This window comes from Cajanus cajan, chromosome 4 (assembly GCF_000230855.2).
Source record: "Cajanus cajan strain Asha chromosome 4, NIPB_CcT2T_4, whole genome shotgun sequence".
Taxonomy (NCBI): Eukaryota; Viridiplantae; Streptophyta; class Magnoliopsida; order Fabales; family Fabaceae; genus Cajanus; species Cajanus cajan.
In genome coordinates, this window is record NC_138520.1 from 2,751,469 (window position 1) to 2,771,588 (window position 20,120).

The 20,120-nt window shown below is 26.8% G+C and overlaps 1 protein-coding gene across 1 annotated transcript; it reads right to left on the reverse strand.

Annotated features, from left to right (window-relative positions):
- Window positions 1-7,348: 7,348 nt before the first annotated feature.
- LOC109814601 (catalase-4) lies at window positions 7,349-11,343 on the reverse strand. The gene is made up of 8 exons (XM_020379061.3): window positions 11,185-11,343; window positions 10,904-11,000; window positions 10,052-10,329; window positions 8,700-9,476; window positions 8,456-8,545; window positions 7,898-7,965; window positions 7,699-7,792; window positions 7,349-7,595 (listed from the first exon to the last, which is right to left on the reverse strand). Exons 1-8 carry the CDS (start codon window positions 11,197-11,199, stop codon window positions 7,536-7,538), a joined length of 1,479 nt encoding a protein of 492 aa, XP_020234650.1. The 5' UTR covers window positions 11,200-11,343; the 3' UTR covers window positions 7,349-7,535.
- Between the last annotated feature and the right edge of the window lie 8,777 nt (window positions 11,344-20,120).

Here is a 20,120-nt window from a genome sequence, read left to right on the forward strand (position 1 = left end):
TATCATTGCTCAATGCTCAATGCTCACGCTCTCTAGTAATTTTTTTTTTCCTCTTTTAAGTTTAAGTTCGATAATATCATTATAAACTATAGTTTTATTTTATTTTTCTGAAAATACATTTTCCGAACAACTCAAATTCAAAACATCTGATTAAACACCAACATTTTTAAGATTCAACTAATGTTGTCATTGGTATTCAAATTTAAAAAATACTTTAAATCTTGAATTTAATAAAAAAAAAAAAAAAAAAAGACGATATAAAACATTAATTTTTAACTTTACAATGTCGTGATAAAAAAAATAATTAAAAGGAAAAAAAACTTTTTACTAGTTAATCAATAATTTACTCTTAACTCTAGTTCCATGCCAATAGTTTTTATTGTTTATTATTATTTTTTATTTTATTTAATTTTTCAATTTCATTTTTATATTATTAAAAGAATCAATCTAGTTTCTTTATTAGTTAAAAAAGATCATAGTACTTATTTTTAAAATTAAGAGATTAAATTAAATACTTTAATTTTATAATAACTAAATTAAATAAAATGAAATGAAATACCAATAAGTGTAATAATGATATTATGATTATTATTATTATTTTGATACTAAATAAGTTGTATTTGCCGGAATCAGAATCCTTGAAGTGGGTAAAAGGTGTCGCTGTTGCTCGTCCCACATTTGCCACGATCTCTGCAATTTGCCGATTCCTTTTGTAATTTTTTTTTTCTTTTGGTGGTTTCAGCAGAAAGCCCCACAAACCTATTAAAATGTAATTTAGAAAATAAATAATTGTGGCTCACGCTCGTGTGGGGCCCATCGGGTTTTGTTTTCTGACTTTAGTTAAGGGAAGATGACCTCATCTCTTCTTGACAATATTGTTTTCGTATATTATTCATGCGACCAGTACATATAGGAACGTAGTGCGTATTTACTTTATTATGAAAAAATAATTAGATTTTAGTAGGATATCAATATTAAAACATCATATTAATTTTTTTTATTACTTTTGTTCAATTTGAATAGGTAAGGAACATGTGTGGGTGAGGTCACTTGGAAGAATTTCTATATTTAATAAGAATCAGAGTTGGAAGCCGAAGGTGACTAAGATTAATAAAGTTCCATATAATTTTTAAATAAGTAAATTTATTTTTTAAGTACGTTATTAAGAGTTTCATCGTGACTATGCCTATGAAGAATTTTTAGCAGGACAAACAAAAGTTACATTGACAATAACTTAATAAAGTTATTTTTAGTATAGGGTCAAACTCATTGTTTCAAGTTATTTACTTTTATTATTGAAAAAAAAAATAGAATGTTGAAAATGAGATTTTTATGTAAATTATGATTAGTTAGCGACTCTCTTTTTTTTTTTTGTGAAAGTGAGATACAGAGAAAATATAATAAAAAATAGTTTTACATATATGATATTATTTTCACTCCATATGATTTAATAGATATGATATAATCAACTAAAAAAAAATTGATCAAGAACCAAACGCAAATTTCATGTTAGTTCGTCTCATTTCATGATTATTAACAATTTCCCATTGTCAATGACGTGAGGGAAGCTTCGTGCGCCTCCGCATTGACTCAGTCATGCTCATGCATTACATGTCGAAAGAAAGTCGAGAAAATAAAAATGATTTGATTTGCATATTATGACGTGTGATTAGGAGAATTTCTTCTAATTTTATTACCAAATGTCCAAAGATCTCTACTTTTTGCTATGAATCTTTACTAAAAAAAGTTTGAATTTGCCATTGATTTATGAGAAAGTAGTAGTATACTTTAGGATTAAGTATTACTATTATAAGTACATGTTTCATTGACAGAAGTTATGTATGTCGGACATTAGTACTTGTTTATCATTAGTTTGTTGTTAATTAGAGTTTAATTCATGTAAAAAAACATTTTCAAATTTTAATTCAATTCAAAATCTTAATTAAACTGATTTAATAAAACGATTTTTCCATCTCAATATAAAAAAATATATATATTCAAATGGGATTGGTAAGGCAAGGATATGTACAGATTTAAATGAATTTCAAATGTCTCCATTGATCTGTTCATCATACAGGGAAACGAGATTGCAGTTTAGATGTGAGATTCTCAATAATGTTATGAATCGAAGTCTCGCATTTTTATAGATTTGGGAATAATTTGGAATGATTGAAATGAAATCAAAATTATAGACGTGAAAAAAAATTAAAAAAAAGTGGTCTATTTCCCAATTGAGGTGTTCAACATTTACTTATTAAGAAATTCATATGCAAAATGACATTAGTGGGTTTGCGTTTCCGAGTGAAAATGGTAAACTGGTAGCAGCGAGATTCCCAATCCAATTGTTTAAAGGTTAAGCTTTAAATAATAATAAAAAATGAGAATAAGAATCCATCCCCACCAAGTGTTTATTAAATTGGTTTGACGTGAAAGAGATCCAGAGGGTGATGAAGCCATTAACGAAGGAGATCCAGCCTCCACCACAAATTTGACAACGACAATATTCGGTCTCATACGGCAACCCGAACCGAATCCTCAAAATGAAAACCAATGTCTCTTTCTCTGTGCTGGAAACATGACGTCCAAACCAATAATCAATAATGTATATATTACTTGCACATTCCTATTATTATTATTATTATTATTATTAATTGTTTGGCTTGGTTGTATACGGAACCCGGAGTTGGTTACTCGTTTCTGGATAACATAACATGTACTTCTGCATGTACCATGCTATTACTGTTATATTGTTGCTGCATGATAGCGAACAACAACATGGGACTAAGAATAAACATCATCAATGAACACTTTTACTTTTTTTTTTTTAATCACGTATATTTTTTATTAGAGATACTTATGTTTCAATCTGATATAATATCATTTACAGACAACAAAACTTTTTAGGACATGATAAAATAATTTAAACATGATATTTTTATTTTAGAATCGATATTTATCCTTTATTTTTTAAAACTAAAAAAATGTATGGTTATTCTTTTCCATTTCATCCAAAGAGAAAGGTAGTGTGTTGGAAATAGCAGATGATGGATGAAATTCATGGTTGATTCTGAATGTCTCTGCGTACCTCACCCTTGTGATCAATCCTTTCTAGACAAAAGGCATATGAGACATGAGCATCGCCTATATAATATTTGAGTTTGGTGACAGTTTTAGTAAAGTACGTCTCAGCTAGCAATGAAACTACGCAGCATGTTCTTGACACCGAACCAAATCTCAGCGGTGCCTTTATCTTCTTGAATTTGAAGATATCGTTCCTATCGTACTTATTTCCATTCATGGTTTGCATCGAAAATATATGAAGTTAAAATCTTTATCGATGAAATCTTTATCTCACTATTTGAAGTTTAATATTTAAATTTTTTAATAAATTAAAAGTAATGTCATATTTCAATAATTTAATGCAATATATATATTATATACATATAATACTCTTTTAACGGTTGAGAAAATTTTAAATGATATATTTAATATATTATATTAATATATATATATATATAGAACAACTTTTTCAATAAATACATGTAACAAAAATAAATTATACTAAAAAATACTTTTTATTGACTATCATTTATAACACTAAATATATCACTTAATATAACATAACAATTATGCAACGAAAATTATAAAAGATTCAAATACATCAAGATTATGATGTAACATTACGTGATTATGATACAATACTACTTGGACATCCATATAATAAATATATGTATTGGCAAAAAAACACAAAATAGTCCTTACAAATTTTTACTTGAAAATATAAAATCCCCTTTTAAATTACAATAAAACCTTCAATATATATACAAATATATATTTAGTTTTATACCATAATAATTTGAAAATTTTGTGACTTATTTTGTGGATCATAAAAAGAAATATCCTTATCAATTATAAATTACTAACAATCTAACTTTTAAGATAGTTATTATAAAAATTAATAAATTTAATATACATTATAATTTATAATTAGATAACAATATAAAATTATAGTTGGATAACTTATTTTATTACTACATCAACATTGAAAATATAAACGGTACATAACTTCTATTTTTGTTTTCTTGGTAGGAAATATGGTCAGGGTATTATCAAATATTAAATATAGACAATTTTTCTCTTGATTATTCAAAACTTCTAGTGAAAGACTAATCTAATATATATATGATAGACTAATCCAAATTCTTATTTTTCTTATTTGCACAAAGAATATTCATTAACTAGCTGAAGAGTAATTTCTTTAAAATGCAGAGATGAATTTTTCTTTTCCAAATTTGTTCGGGCAGATCAATTGAAATTCTAATATTAAAAAAAATTCTAGAGCTTGTTGTCTATGACTATGACTATGAAAGCAGAGTCTAATGAGTGGTCTAAAAAAGGGAAAAAGGGCTAAAAATTGGTGGTAGCAAAAAATGTTTGGTGTCTTTGAAGGAATAGTACTTGTTGTTAACCGGAAGGGGCCCATTACACAACTTGTAGAAACTAGAAAGTGGCCACTTCGGTCGTTATTTTGCAACTCCTATTTGACATCATTACCCCTGCCTATCAAAACACAGCCATATAAATATAATCCTCATCAATGTAACCAACTTGCTCACGGTGACCGATTAAGACATTTTCCTTTTCTGAATGATACAACAAATCAAAGAAACGATAAGGGACAGCTGTCCTTTTAGGAGTGGAGGAAAGATATAACCAAAAAAAAAAACCCATATATTTTGTAACGATGAAGAGAGGTTCGGGATAAAAACATTCTGCACTTGGAATATTCCGTTTGGGGGAAGTACATGGATGTTACTTGACTTGTAGAGAAAATTTGAATAGATAGATAAAATCATTTATTAATTTACTTATGATTCATTAGAAATATTATATTGGTTTGTACAAAAAATATATATGCTATATTGGAAAAATCAAACACATTTATTATTTGCTTAATTAAAAAGATTTAACCCAACTGTTAGTCATTTCTTTATGATTGAATATTCAGTTTATTCACTTAAAACTTAAAAGTATATTATATTTTCAAAATTTATTTTCAATCATTATAATGTTATATCTTTTATAATATGAAATAAGGAACTTTTGACTTTGAGATTTAAATCATTTATTACTAAGTACTGAAAGAATGATAATGAATTTTAGTGAGTATTAATCATTAAAAAATTAAATAAATTATACTTTTGGTCCTTTATCTTAGTTACTTAAGATATATATGTTTGATTCTGTAAAATATATATATACATATATATATATGTTTGATATTATAAATATTTATTATTATTTTGTCTCAAACTTTAATAAGTATACATGAATAAAAATAAATGATTTATCATTTAAAAATATTTTATTATAAATTTAACCAAGAAAAGTATATATTAATTTTTTATGATACAATATATTTCTATTTTTAAAATTAATTAATTATTCTTTTATCATTTATATATATCTTATAAGTATACGTTATAAATCAATCTTTTTATAAAGGTAAATCAGCACAATTTATATTATTATCATATATACCATCAAATTTCTATATGTATTGCATAATAATAATAATAATAAATAAATAAATAAATAAATAAATAAAATAATGTGTCGACCAATAATATAATTTTATTTTCAATTAAATTAGTTTGTCGAGTTTAAATTGAAATTAATTTATTCGAGAAGTACAAGGAATACAGTAAATAATAAGCCTAGAGAATCATTAAAATTGATTTAGTAGTAGAAATTGAGCAATACATACAAAATTTTAAGTTAAAATCTTTTTATTATTGTAATTTTTTATCGATAAAAAACAACAGGTCTAAATATTTAACAAAATTTTAAAAATTCATTTAAAGATAAAAATATCTAGATTTATATTTTAAAAAAGTTTTAAAATACGCCTTACCAAAATGAAAATATGTCAAGACTTAATTTTCAAAAGTTTAATGTCAAAGGTATACTTCAAGAGCTCAACTAATAATTAAGAAACCGGTATCGCCTTTTGTTCCTGAGGACACTATCTCTAACTTAACAAAAGTATTTCAACATGGCGTGAATAAAAATCAAAATGGGTAGAGTTCAGAAGTTTCTTCAAACTTGTAAAAGGATTTGGAAGTGAGGGAAATGAAAGCAGTAAGCATCAGCAGAAGAAAGAGGAGGGATGATGAGAGGAGAGCATCACCAACCAAATAAAGAATTAAAGACAACCTTAGTTCAGTTTTATTTAAGTGTTTTTAGTGATATTTTAACTTCAAATTAGTATTTTAGCATTTGCAATGCACATATTAAATATTTATTATATAATTAAAATTTATAATAAATTATATAAAATAAATATTATATTTAAAATTTGTATAAATATATATATATATTATTTATAATAAATAATTTATATTATAACATATTATTTTTATTTATTGAAAATTTATTTAATATTCAAATTTAATTATGAAATAATTATGACAAATAAAAATTTAATTAGATAAAACATTAAAAAATTTTAAAATTCTTCTCATTGAAAGAAGTTCCTAATATTGTTTGCATAAAATAAAAATTCGTGTATAATATGAGATTGATTAGAAATTCTTCCACGAATTTTAAAATATAGGTTTTGATTCTTTTTAATTGAAACTATGCATTTCAAGTTTTGAAATGGAAATTTGCAAGATAGGAATTAATATTGAGAAAATGAAAAAATGTAAAACAAAATTAAGGTACGCGAGCTCAAAAACTTGGTAATAGGAAGATTTGTTCTCCTCGTGATTGATATCATGGGAGTTTTTATACCAAGCTAAAAAGCATGATTGAATTTTAAAAATGGAAAGAACTGAGAGGACTAGAAAATGTGATTGACAAAATAAAATTAAAAAAAGAAAAAAGAAAAAAGAAGATAATTACAATTAGGCTGCAGCGAGACTAACAAACTTAACATCTAACCAAGGCCATAACATCCTAACTAATTTTGAACTCTAATGGAAAGCACCACTAAATTGAAAATAGCCATTTCTAGGTTAAAGAAAGCAACTAAAGCCATACATGTTAAATGGCAGTCAATGCCTCAATAAAAACGAATTAGCATGATACCTGACCAGGAAGAATTTAAGTTCTTATCAACACAGCCAACATAAGCCATAATACATTTTATTTTGACATTTTATTGTTGGTCGAATCTCATTTTTTTCTTGTAAAACAATAACGCGAAGCTGCTTCATTGATGCTAAGAAATTGATTAATTTCAAATTCTCATTACTTTTTAATTTAAAAACTTTCTTAATTAATACAATAACAAGGTGGAAACACAGTTAAACAACAATAGCAAGGAAACATGCCGAAGAGAGAATAATACTAACACATACAAATGGCATTTATTGAGATAGCTCAACGAGTTGCATATATGGATTTATGGGTACACAACACAATATTGCAGGAAAAGGATTAGTCCTTTCAAATTATATTCAAAACTACATCCATATCGTACACTTTGAACATCTGCAACTCTTACAATCATTCTGGGATTGGAAACAACATTAAATACTTGGCCTCAAGTTCAGATGAGATGCTATCTTTTGGCCTAGAGAACGATCAGCCTGCATTACAATCCCAACAAAGAACATGTAAGCAAACCATGCAAATTCATTTATAGTAGTTCCTAGATTGAATAAATTAGCATGTTTAAAATATAAATCTCACCTGTGACCAGTATGTTATCCAAACACTGCGGATTTCATGAGTGACACGTGGGTCAGATAAAGCCTCAACCCATCGGCGGATAAATCTATCTTGCCTGAAAATGAGTAAAAAAAAAAAGAAAACAGCAGAGAACCCAACGTTAGACCTCACCCAACATATTTCACATTGATCACTTCAGTAGTTTGTTTATAACAAGAACCTGTCAGGTGCCCAAGATCGGTATCTCTCTCCAGGCTGCTTGAAGTTGTTCTCCTTCTCAATTGCACACTGCATTAAGACGAAGAGTTGTTCAAAAGTTTTAAGTGATATTTTACTGTTTTTCAAAATCTTATCATTTGTTTTATAAAGCCTTAATAATTAATCTCTTCTATCCAAAAGTAATGCTAAAAATAAACACAACCTAACCTTGTGTTGATGGAAGCCTAATTTATCAACAATTATGAAACATTTAACCAGTGTTTGGGGTCCATTCTTTGTTAACTTTCTTATCAGATCAATTTTACATACTGTATTTGCTAAACAAAAGTATTTTTTCTTACAGATTAAATTAAAAAGCATATAAAAGAAATATACATTTTGTCTAATGCTCTTTGAATTTTTCAGAAATTTTTGCTAGATATCTAAAATGTGTAATTTGGTTTCTAAGACAAACAAGAACTGAATGAACTATGCAATCTAAACTAAAACCCATGGCAGGTGGGTTCCTTCACTCACAGATGTTCCACATTTTCATATTAAGCAATTTGTCGAAACTAACCTTTTCACGCCTTCCGGTGTAGATAGCAGGAGGTGTGGGAAACCTTTCTGCATGACGAACAGGATCATACCTTGAAGGGAAGTAATTGACCTATAAATTGGCAGAGCTCAGTCACAAGAAAAAATGTGAATAACAGCTAAAGAATAGGTAGCAATCTCACCCTATCAGCATGTAAATAAATAATTTAACCGCACTAAGTAGTTAACATGGCAAACAGCTTCTCATACAGAAAACATTAACTTACCTCCTCATCCCTGTGCATGAAATTCATGAAACCTTCATGATGATTGTTGTGGTGAGCACACTTGGGAGCATTAGCAGGAAGTTGCAGATAGTTTGGTCCAAGTCTGTGCCTCTGTGAATCAGCATAAGAGAATATCCTGGTTTGAAGCATCTTATCATCTGAGTAATATACACCAGGAACCACAATGGCAGGGCAAAATGCAAGTTGTTCATTCTCAGCAAAGAAATTATCAATGTTCTTATTCAAGACCAAGCGACCAACAGGCTGCAAGGGTATAATGTCCTCAGGCCAAGTCTTTGTTACATCAAGAGGGTCAAAGTCAAATTTGTCTTCGTGATCAGGATCTATTGTCTGAACGAACAGTTTCCACTCAGGATAGTTACCAGCAGCAATTGAATCATGAAGGTCTTGAGTGGCATGGCTGTGGTTGGATCCTCCTACCTTAATGGCCTCTTCCTCCAATAGACACTTTATACCACTCACGGTCTTCCAGTGAAATTTCACATACACTGCTTTCCCTGCCTTGTTGATCAGGGTATAAGTGTTAACTCCAAAACCATCCATGTGCCTGTAATCTTGTGGAACGCCCAAATCATCAAATAAAAAGGTGAACATGTGAAGGCTTTCTGGAAAGTGAGAGAAGAAGTCAAGGATCCTCCAATTCTCCTGGATGTGGGACTTGGGATTGGGTTTAAGAGCATGGACCATATCTGGAAACTTCATGCCATCACGTACAAAGAAGACGGGAAGGTTGTTTCCAACAAGGTCAAAGTTACCCTGTTTCACAAGGTAAAATTTGGAATCATGTACAAGTACAATACCATACAACTACAATTTCCATATCACCTCCTTTTAAAAACTAGAGCATTTCAGCAACTCAGCTAGCACGAAAGTTACAGTGGGAATTTCTTTCAAGGTTAAGCTATTCATTTGGTCCTTTTAGTTGTCTCCATTAAAAGTTTCAGTCCTAATATAATAAAAAAAACTTGTAAGTTTTAATCCCTACTCCCTACACATACATAAAAGTTGAGGTTTGGTCCTTTATGACTGAAGAAAAATTTTCAGCCAGTATAAAACTGCTTCAAAACTTTCTGTCGGAAATAAACTGCTACAAAAAAAAAAAAAAATTGACTAAAACATAAAAAAGATACAAGTACAGAGACCAAATTAACAGTTTAACATTCTTTATAAGAGATAAGGAGAAATCTAAACAAATTGTTTAGGGACTAAAACTTATTGAGCACCACTACAGAGACCAAATGAACAGTTTATAACCTTCTTACAGTAATCGTATTAATTCACTGAAAGTGGAAGATACTTTTAAATTATGCTATATACTCGTAAATCTTTACCTCTCTGGTGTAGAATTTCACAGCAAAACCTCGAGGGTCCCTCAAGGTTTCAGGGCTACCACGCTCATGAATGACAGTCGAGAAACGGACAATTACAGGTGTCTGAACTCCAGGGGCTCGAAGGAAATCTGCACATGTCAGATGAGAAATGTCATGAGTGACCTCAAAGAAACCCTTTGCACTAGCTCCCCTGGCATGGACAACACGTTCTGGAATCCGTTCCCTATCAAAGTTTGCAAGCTTTTCCACAAGATGATAATCCTCCAGCAGAATTGGACCTGCCAAAAGGGGTCAAATAACATAAATTTTCTGATTCAATAATAGTCATCCAAATTCAATCCTAGCTATACACGACAGAGTGACAGACAGATAAATAAGCCACCACCCTATCAGCACCAAAAAAAATCAGGAAAAAAAGGACATGTATAAAAGCACTCGATCTTTTTTTCTTTCTACATAATGATAGGTAACATGCTGTAACATAGATTAACGAAATAAAAGATTAAACTATGCACAACATATATAATTTCTACCAACAAATAAAATAAAAAATCAATCTTTGGCACAGGGTGTTGCATTTCTGAATATTCTGTAAGCTGTAATTACCAAGGAAAATAGCTAATTACATAAGTCACATTCATTTACATGCATGTGGTTTGTGCTTTATTAAAACGCAGGACCATATCCTGCACTAATAATAGCACTCACTACACACAATAAAACCCGTGAAATTATATTATTTAGCGGGATTCTTCTTCACTGGCATGAAACAAAGAGAAAGTTGAACAGTTACAGCAAATAAGAAGTCATTAAAATGCGTAATTATGCAAGAGTATCGGGTAGGATTGATACCTCTAGCTCCAACGGTTAAAGAGTTGTTGTTGTTCCAAACAGGAGCACCAGAATTGGTGGTCCAGAAGGGAGAATTGAAGGCACTGGATGGCCGGTGCTGCATCACATAAAACACTAGTAAGCAAACATAATAATTGATTCACAGTTACACACCAAGTAGTTGCTCAAATTTCAAAGAGTTGATAAGTTTCAGTAAACATAATGAAGAGTTGAACGCGTGGAGATATAATCGGAAAACAGAAGGCAACAAAAGAAGAGAAGAGAAGAGTGAAGAGCAATACCTTGTAGGGATCCATGGCAATGGCAGAGAGAGAGAGAGAGAGAGAGAGGATGAGGATGAGATTAAGGAGAAATGGAGAATGGCAACGCTATTTAATTTCGTGTGGCAATGGCGAGTCTTACCGCCTTATAAAGACTCTCACTCTTTTATCTCTATTTTCCTTTTTCAATATTTCGTACTCGTCTTTTTCACATTTTTTTATAAATAGAATAATATTATCACTCAATTTCACGAGACGGGTTGGATGGTATATTCTTATAATCTTATTAGGACGAGAGAATACAAAATAAAGACAAAAATTAACGATATTTCTTTTTAGTTAAAGGAAAAAAATGAAAAATAAATTATTTCTACATTTTTTTTTTCAATTAAGAGAGTATATTAAATTAGGATTTCAAAAGAAAATCTCATAAAAATCATGTGACTTTTTATCGAGATTTTCTTAATATAAAAAATTGTGATATTTAATTTTTTTTTTTTTTGAAAAAGAGTGTCATAATATTTAATTGAGACTTTTTTATTTTAAAACACATCTTCTATTATTTCTAAGATAGCTTTTTTGAGGTTTTCTAATATAATTTATGCATAATGTATTTATGCATAATGTATTTATCCGACAATTTCATACAAACTCTCGAAACTTTGAATGAATTTTTTTTAACTTTTTTCTATCCTCATTTTTTTTCTCTTTTCCTCTCTTCATATATCTCAATTTTCTCTTCTATGTTGTTTCGTGGATTTTTTTATTTTTTTATTTTTTTATTTTTTACCAATGAGGTATAATTTTAAAAAAATAAAAATAAGTAAATTTTGAAAAAATATCTAAAATAAGATAAGTCGTGTATGAGAATCACCACTTTCAAATGGAACTCGTATTTGATAAAAACAAATCTCAAATTTATTTTAAAAGTCATGTTTGAATTCACGACCTTTTTTTATTATTAATTTTTCAATAACAAGTCGTATTTTATTCACAATTTGCATAGTTTTATATTTTTACGTTAAAATAATAATTTTTCACATGAAATTAAAAATGGTTTATCAAAACATAACTTTAGATATTTTTTGTTTTTTTTCTTAAAAAAAAAAGTGATGGTAGTGTTTGAGAAACACGACTTTCATTTAAAAGTTGTATTTTTCAAACACAATTTAAATTTTACCTTATTTTGAAAAAAAAATTAAAAATTTACCAATTATAGAGACTTTCAAAAAATAATTTTATCCTATTTTTATTAAGTCTTATTTCTCCTATCTTTTGTAGTTTCTTTTATTTAACATCGATGAATGAAAGATACTTCGTATCTTTTTGTGTTTTATTTAAATGAATAAAAAAAATATATGTGAATACTGTTGTGTGTAAAATAATCGTTGATCAGAAATTGTGTAAAAGTGAAAGAAAATATTAAAAATGTCTTAATATAAAGTGGAGGCTAAACGTAGTTGAGGATAGAAGTATCCCTTTATATATTATTAGAAATTTAAAATTTTAAAATAAAATAAATTGAAATTAAATAATAAAGATGTTTAAGAATTTGAGTGGTTAAAGGAGTAGTTATATGAGTAATGTGTAACATGCATAATTTTTTTTCTTTCAAAAAGAATGCCATAATGTTGAACCAGTGGATAAATCTTTACCTTTATTATTACTAATTAATAAATATAATATTTTTAAAATGTATTGTTCGAATTCAAAGTATAAAAGAGAAAATGTAATATGAAATAATGTTATATAGAAGAAAGAAGATGAAATTAAAATTAATTGTTTATTAAAAAAATTAAAAAAAAAATGTGTCAATTTTACATTTGTGTTATTCAAAACTTTACCATTTTTTTTTATTAATTGTGTTGTTTTTAAAATTTCATGTTATCATTTGAAATCTCATAAAATCCTTTTAAAATCTATAAATTTTTATGATATAAATCTATTAAGATTAACTTATGATATCTTTTTTTATTAAAAATTAGAAAATCTTGATAATAATTTTAACAATATATTAAAATTAATTAATTTTGATTGGTTGTGAATTATTTTTTTTAATATATTACAAAAAAAATTTGGTCTCCAAAGCCCAAAAATAATATATTAAAATTAAATTATATTTTTCTAAAATAACTATTACATTTAAAGCAAATTGAAAATAAGAATAATGTTAAAATAAGAAAAATAGTGTTCATAATGTAATAATATTTTTTTGGAAAATTATAAAGTAAATCATATATAATTATCTCATTTATATAAAATAAATCATTTTTATTTATCTCAATTAAAATACTCTTTATTATCTTGATATTTTATTTACTTATTTAGCTATGTCAACACTAAACGGATGATAATTAATAATAGAGATTAAATAAAAATACTAAAGAGGAGAGGCGGATCTTGATATATGTAAAAATTATGATAACTAAAATAAGAAAGACATACTTTCAAAAACTTAAAATATATTTAAGTCTTCTTATTATTACATTTTTAATAAAAAAATTAAATTAGAAAATATCTAGGTATTCCAATTTTATAATAATATGATCTATATCTACGTTATCATATTAACAAATTTATATAAACAAAATTTATCATTTTTATATATTTTTTTCATTTCTAATTATTTATTTAATTAAATTATAAAAATATTAAAAAAATTGTAAATAAATTTAGCATTCATATAAATATTTAAATGTGTTAAATGTTTTAAAAGAAAAATATGAAATTTATCAAGTTATAATGCATTACTTTTCTCTAATTATCATTATTTTTTATACTCTAAAAAATCAACAAGTATTACATAATTATCTTAACAACTGTAATTATTATTATATTTTTATTTAAAAATAAATATATGAATTGTCTGCATATATCATGTTCATAATAGTATGAAACTATGAATTGAAGGGTGATAATGATGAAAAATGAATTACTTTAACTAGTGACAAGAATTTTGACTTTAATTATATTTTATGTCCATTTTATTTCACTTTTTTTTTCTTCTTAATCTCCAATAGGACCCAAGTGTGGATAGGTTCTCGCGAAGTTCTCGGCGATATTTTACGGAATGTAATGGATAAGGACCACAAGTATTATTTAAATGAATTAATATATAATGAGTAATATTTTATGGTGGGAATAAAAAAGCGATAGATAAGAGTGAAGAGAGTTGGATTAAGTTGAGAAAACGATTAAAAAAAATTAGAGAACGTGATGCATTCATGGTTCCTTATCTTAGTGTTCCGGCGTTTTCTTCTGTGTTAGCCGTAGCAATATGTAGAGACCATTCCTAACATGACACGATACCTAAAGTCCTTGAAACGTGTGCTCCCACTCCCACCATAACTATCGCTTAAATTCAAAATAAATAACATCAGTTACAATCTATAATTTATATTAAAAAATAGTTATATTATTTATATAATATTTCTTATATTTTTACAGTTTTTTTTTACTTATTAATATATACTAATAATATTCTATACTATTTTGTTTAATGATAATAAATATATGTACAATTTATACATTATAACTTTGATTAGTTTATTAAGAAAATTCATTATTATAGTAAGATTTTCATCTCATTATACATTTATTTCTTTTCTCATTTGAAATAGTTATATCTTAAAAAAAATATTAGTTGAAGTAATTTGACATGTTATTTAACCAAAAATTAAGGTTAGATTCTCAATTTGGATAGAGATATTATTTTATCTTTATAGGAATTGATTCAATAAAAAATAATTATGCTTTTTTATAATTAATAAAAATAAAATAAAATTGTTATATGTTTTATGGTTGAAAGGTCAAAAATATAATTATCTTTTTTATCATATCGATTATTTATTATATTATATTTTTTTTATTTCTCTTAAAATGGTATAATTTTTGTGGACGAAATCCTATACAATACAATTACACATATCCAAGACGTCCTTAGGTGCACCCAAAGAGACAACTTATTTTTTTGGAAGGGTGCATGTCGTGCCAACATTCAACCTTTTTCTACTCTATTTTATTTTTCAAAACACGCTATAGAGTAGTTTTTGTAGGCCAGCAATGTAAGAAAAAGTTAGAGTATAGTTTTTGTAGACCAACAATGTAAAAAATTATTAGAAGTTTCTAATATAAGTAGATTGATATTTGTATGACTAAGGTTCAATTTTTTTTTTTTTATTAAAAAAAAGAATTGAACCTTAGTCATACAATTAAAAGCAAAATTTACTTTTAAAAATAGGTTAATTCGTGGAAATAAATTATATATTATAGTTATTAAAAAAAATTAGTATAAATTAATCATAAATTACGTCAAGAAATTTTTAATATAATCATTATTAGTCAACAATATAATTATAAAAAAGAAAAATCAACAATATACAAATTCTTTATAATATCTTAAATGACCTTTTTACTCAAAAATTATTAATATGAAAAGCTTGTTGATTTTCATGAGACCGAAAAATCTTACAAAATTGAAGTGTTTAACAAGCATTTTCTTTTAAAAAAAAGATTTAAATACATTTTTCATCCCTAAAATTTTAATTTTATTATAAATTTTGTTTTTTTCATATATATATATATATATATATATATATATATATATATATATATATATATATATATATATATATATATATATATATATGCGCATATACATGTAAAAATTTAGTCTTTAAATCTTGATAATGTTGTGAATTATTACACTTTTGTCAATTTTTCATTAAGATCAAATAGATTATTTACATGACATTAAGTTTAATTGCATTTTATAACTCCTTTTATCCTCAAATATTTTTTTCATGAATTTTGTCCTGAAAATGTTGAGATTGATGGCAATTATAATTTTACATTAGCCTATACTTAATATAATATAATTGTAGATAACTATTTTAAATTTATATTAATCTTCATATTATTTTAATATTAACTATAATTGAGTACTAGATAAACCTCCAAAATAGCATAATTTATGATATCTAAATTAAAAAAGACTTGATTATGTATTGACATGATTCAGTACATTAAAATAAATATGACATTAAAATGTATATATATGTAAGTAAATAAATGAAGTGTCTAACCCATATTTTGGTTGCAATGTAGACAGAATCAAATGCATTTCTGGTGTGAAGGGTGATATTGTAGAGAGGACAAAATGCGAATGACTGTATAAGTGGTTGAGATAAAGCCATGTACATTCCCAACTCACCATCACTTCTACTGCTGACCCTACTTTTACACCATGTTTGCTTCCACAATTAAAACTCGTTTATGTAGTAATTTCCTCGTCAAATACACAAAAGCTACATATTCTATAATTTTGCTATTTTTCCACATCCAAAACGTGTTCCCAGACACACATTCGCCCCTCACTGAATATGGAAAGGAAACAATTTGTGGAGACTATGAAGAAGAAGGCAACGACTTCTCTACGAACAGGTTCACAGAAACAGATGGAAAAGGTCAAGTTTCAAGAATACCGGGACCCTCGCTTGGGTTCAAAACTTCTTTTCTTCAGTGTAATTCCATTTTTTCTTGACCATGAGGGACAAATGAAATTGTTCAGACTGCACTAACATTTTAGCTATTTTTCTAAAAAATATTACCAAAGTACCAAATTAACTCATTGTTAATATTCATCAAGAAAAAGAAACACTTGCTCATTTATTATAATTAATTAATGGAAAACAATAATGTATCAACATTTTTATTAGCTTAATGTATAAATTGAATGTACGTAAAAAAAAATATTGAAAGCATGGGCATTACAACATATTATAAATCATTCAAAAGTTATTATAAACAAAAATGAGGGAACGTAGAATACAGAGTTAACAGTACTTTAAATTATTTATTAAACCATGACAGAATGTATTCAATTTATATAAAGAAAAATGAGTTTGTCGGATCATTTATTGAGCACTGTTCTCTACTTTCTATTTTCTCTATGTTTTCTCATTGATGATTAATATTTCAATTTGTTTCATCGACCCGTATTCCATATTAATACTTTCAAATGTTTTATCAATATGTTTCAATGAAATATTATAATCTTAAAAATATTATAAATTTTTTATTTAAATTTAATATTTTTTTTTTGATATTTTACTAATGTTTATTGATGATACATATCGATAAAATATTTAAATTTATTAAAATATTACAAAATATCTATTACAGTTAAATAAAATATATAAATATATTTAATAAAAAAATATTAATCTATGATAAATTATAAATAAAAATTATTTTCTATATAAATAATTTAAAGGAAGAAATGAGATCGATAATATTATTTATATTTTATAAATAATAAAAAATAATTTATGATAAAATAATTTATAATTTATTTATTTTTAGTAATGTAAAGTAAATATATTTTTAATTTGAATTTATAAAATAACAATTATATATTTATATATTTGAGTTTTATAAATTTTGATTAAAATTATAACTATATATTTATTATATTTCATGAATATTAATAAATATGAAGACATATACCATATTTTATATATTTAAAATAATCTATTGTTAAGTTCTTTCTTTTCTAGAATTAAAAACTTGTTAATTCTACGTTTTTAATAATCTTGTACTAGTTATGTATTCTCGATCTATTAATGAAAATATTTTATTATATTTTAAGGACATGCGTGAGAGTCTATATACATAAGAGTATGTTTATTTTATAGTTGAGAAGTCTTAAACGTTCAATTCAAAGTTACAAGACTCATAGATTCAGTTGAATAGACATTAGAAAATATGCTGATGTTAAAACAAACACACACTAACAATATATGTTTGTTTTATAGTTAAGAAACCTCAAACATATGTTCAATTTAAAGTTATAAGACTCATGAATTCAGTTGAACGAGCATCGAAAAATGTATGATGTTAAAACAAACACGGCCTAAGTCATCTACCTTTAGAAAAGTACATTGCATATGTCAATAGTTCGATTCAATTCGTAGTATTGGCATCTACCGACAACATGTTCCACGTGAGGCCAACATTGTTGCGGATAAATTCTACTTGGTTGTGTTTGTTTTGGAGTTAAACTCCTGTTAAATCCAAAGCAACTCCCTCCTGCTTCTTAGTTTTTTTTTTTCTTTTGAAAAGTAGAAAATGTTGTTGGCCTACTTGGTTTTTCTCTTTTTACGTGTTCTTTACAGCTTGTACCAAAAACAAAGGCGGTGTACACATTCCAATTTATGTTATACTCTAATATATACTTCAGTACTTTATATAGTAGCATCCCTAATTTTTCAGTGATTACTTGTGACACCCTTTATTTAATAAACCTATTTCCCTTTTGCAGGTGTAGTTGCACACAATGGATGGGAATTCCAGAAGCTTCAACTTCAAATCTTGCTCCAATGTTGTACAATTTTACCTTTAAAAAAGGGTTTTCAAGGGTCCCATTGTTGAGCTCGTATTTGTTTTTGCATGTGTAATCTACACTTGTGCTGCCTTGTTACTTCACGTCTTTATTGTAAAATTTAGCATCCTACTCTATGCTGATGGGGATTTGGTTGTAGCTTTTTAACATTAATGTGTATGTTTTTACGTGAATGAGTACCTCGTTCCGGGTAAATACCGGACCATACAAGTTTGTAAAGTTTTTGAAGCAGGTCCCTTATGTTCAATTGTTTTACACCATTCTGGGTGCTATTGTCTCTTGGTTGAACAGGTTTTCCTGAACATCATTAAGCAAAAGGGTCGCTTGTGTGCTCAATAATGTTGTATGTAGAACAATTGTTTTACGGTTCAATACAGTTGTATTTGTTTCAAAATTTAATGAATTCATTTGCTCATTACTTCTATGTTTTTGTTTTTTTCTTTTTGTTTTAATTTTCATTTATTCTTCTTAAAAGATAATAATCTAGTAATGGTAAAATGTTTCAATCTAAAAAATGTATTAAGATTAATATAATTGCTCTCAACCAAGACCAAAATTAAATATTCAAAAGTGTGTTTTATTTATCCTTACTCTAAAGTTAGATTTTTTTATATTTGATTGTTATGATTTTATGGGTATCGAGAATTTTAAGGTCTTCTAAGATCTTTGTTTATTATGAGATATTGTATTTTCATATATGATTATAATTATTAAAGATGTATAAGATTTTGTACTAGATATAAGAGTCAGACTAATTCTAATTGCTTTTAAAAGTGTCTAATTTAGTCAGTTATATGATAGATATAGGGATCTATTTTATCTCAACTTTCCCTTGGGTCTTTGATGGGCTAGGATTAATTTCAACTGCCCCTTGGATCTTCGCTGGGTCGATTGCATGTTTTCAACTACTGATATGACTCTGTTAGAAAATATTTAGATGGATATACTTATTTACCAACCCCAAGCTTGAAATGCGTAAATGTTAGATTGAAGCATACTTCAAACGAGTCAATACTCTTGATCCTCCTAACATTGCATTATTCTATCAAAAATATTTGAGAGGGTACACTTTGTTGTACACTTGTCCACCAATCCTAAGCCTGAAAGGCTTAAGGGCTAGGTCGAAGCGTACTCCAAACAAGTCAATACTCTCGGCCTTTCCAACTTAGCATATCTCAATAAAAAAATATCTAGAAAGGTACACTTTTCCCCAAATCCCAAAATTAAAAGGCATAAAGATTAGATAGAAGTGTATTTGAATAAGTCGATATTCTCGATCCTCTCAACTTGGCATATCCCTATCAAAAAATATGGAGATTACGAGTTTAATACACTACTTATATATATATATATATATAATATAATATAATATAATATAGGTTGACATGAGTTGGTCAACTTTTACCTCATTTATAAAGTAAGACTCCCAATACTACGTGAATTTCTTTCCATACTAATAAATAAATGATAATATGTTGTGAAGTGATGAATTATGACCTTGAAAAATCATCAATTTTTTTATTCATTAAACTTATAATTATGGTATCAAAATTTA

What these genes read in the sequence shown, in the direction of transcription:
- LOC109814601 (XM_020379061.3), bottom strand. An exon ending in TTTAACCGTTGGAGCTAGAG is followed by an intron (nt 10,330 to 10,903) that starts GTATCAATCCTA and finishes CCCTTTTGGCAG; the next exon opens with GTCCAATTCTGCTGGAGGAT. An exon ending in CGATCTTGGGCACCTGACAG is followed by an intron (nt 7,793 to 7,897) that starts GTTCTTGTTATA and finishes ACTCATTTTCAG; the next exon opens with GCAAGATAGATTTATCCGCC.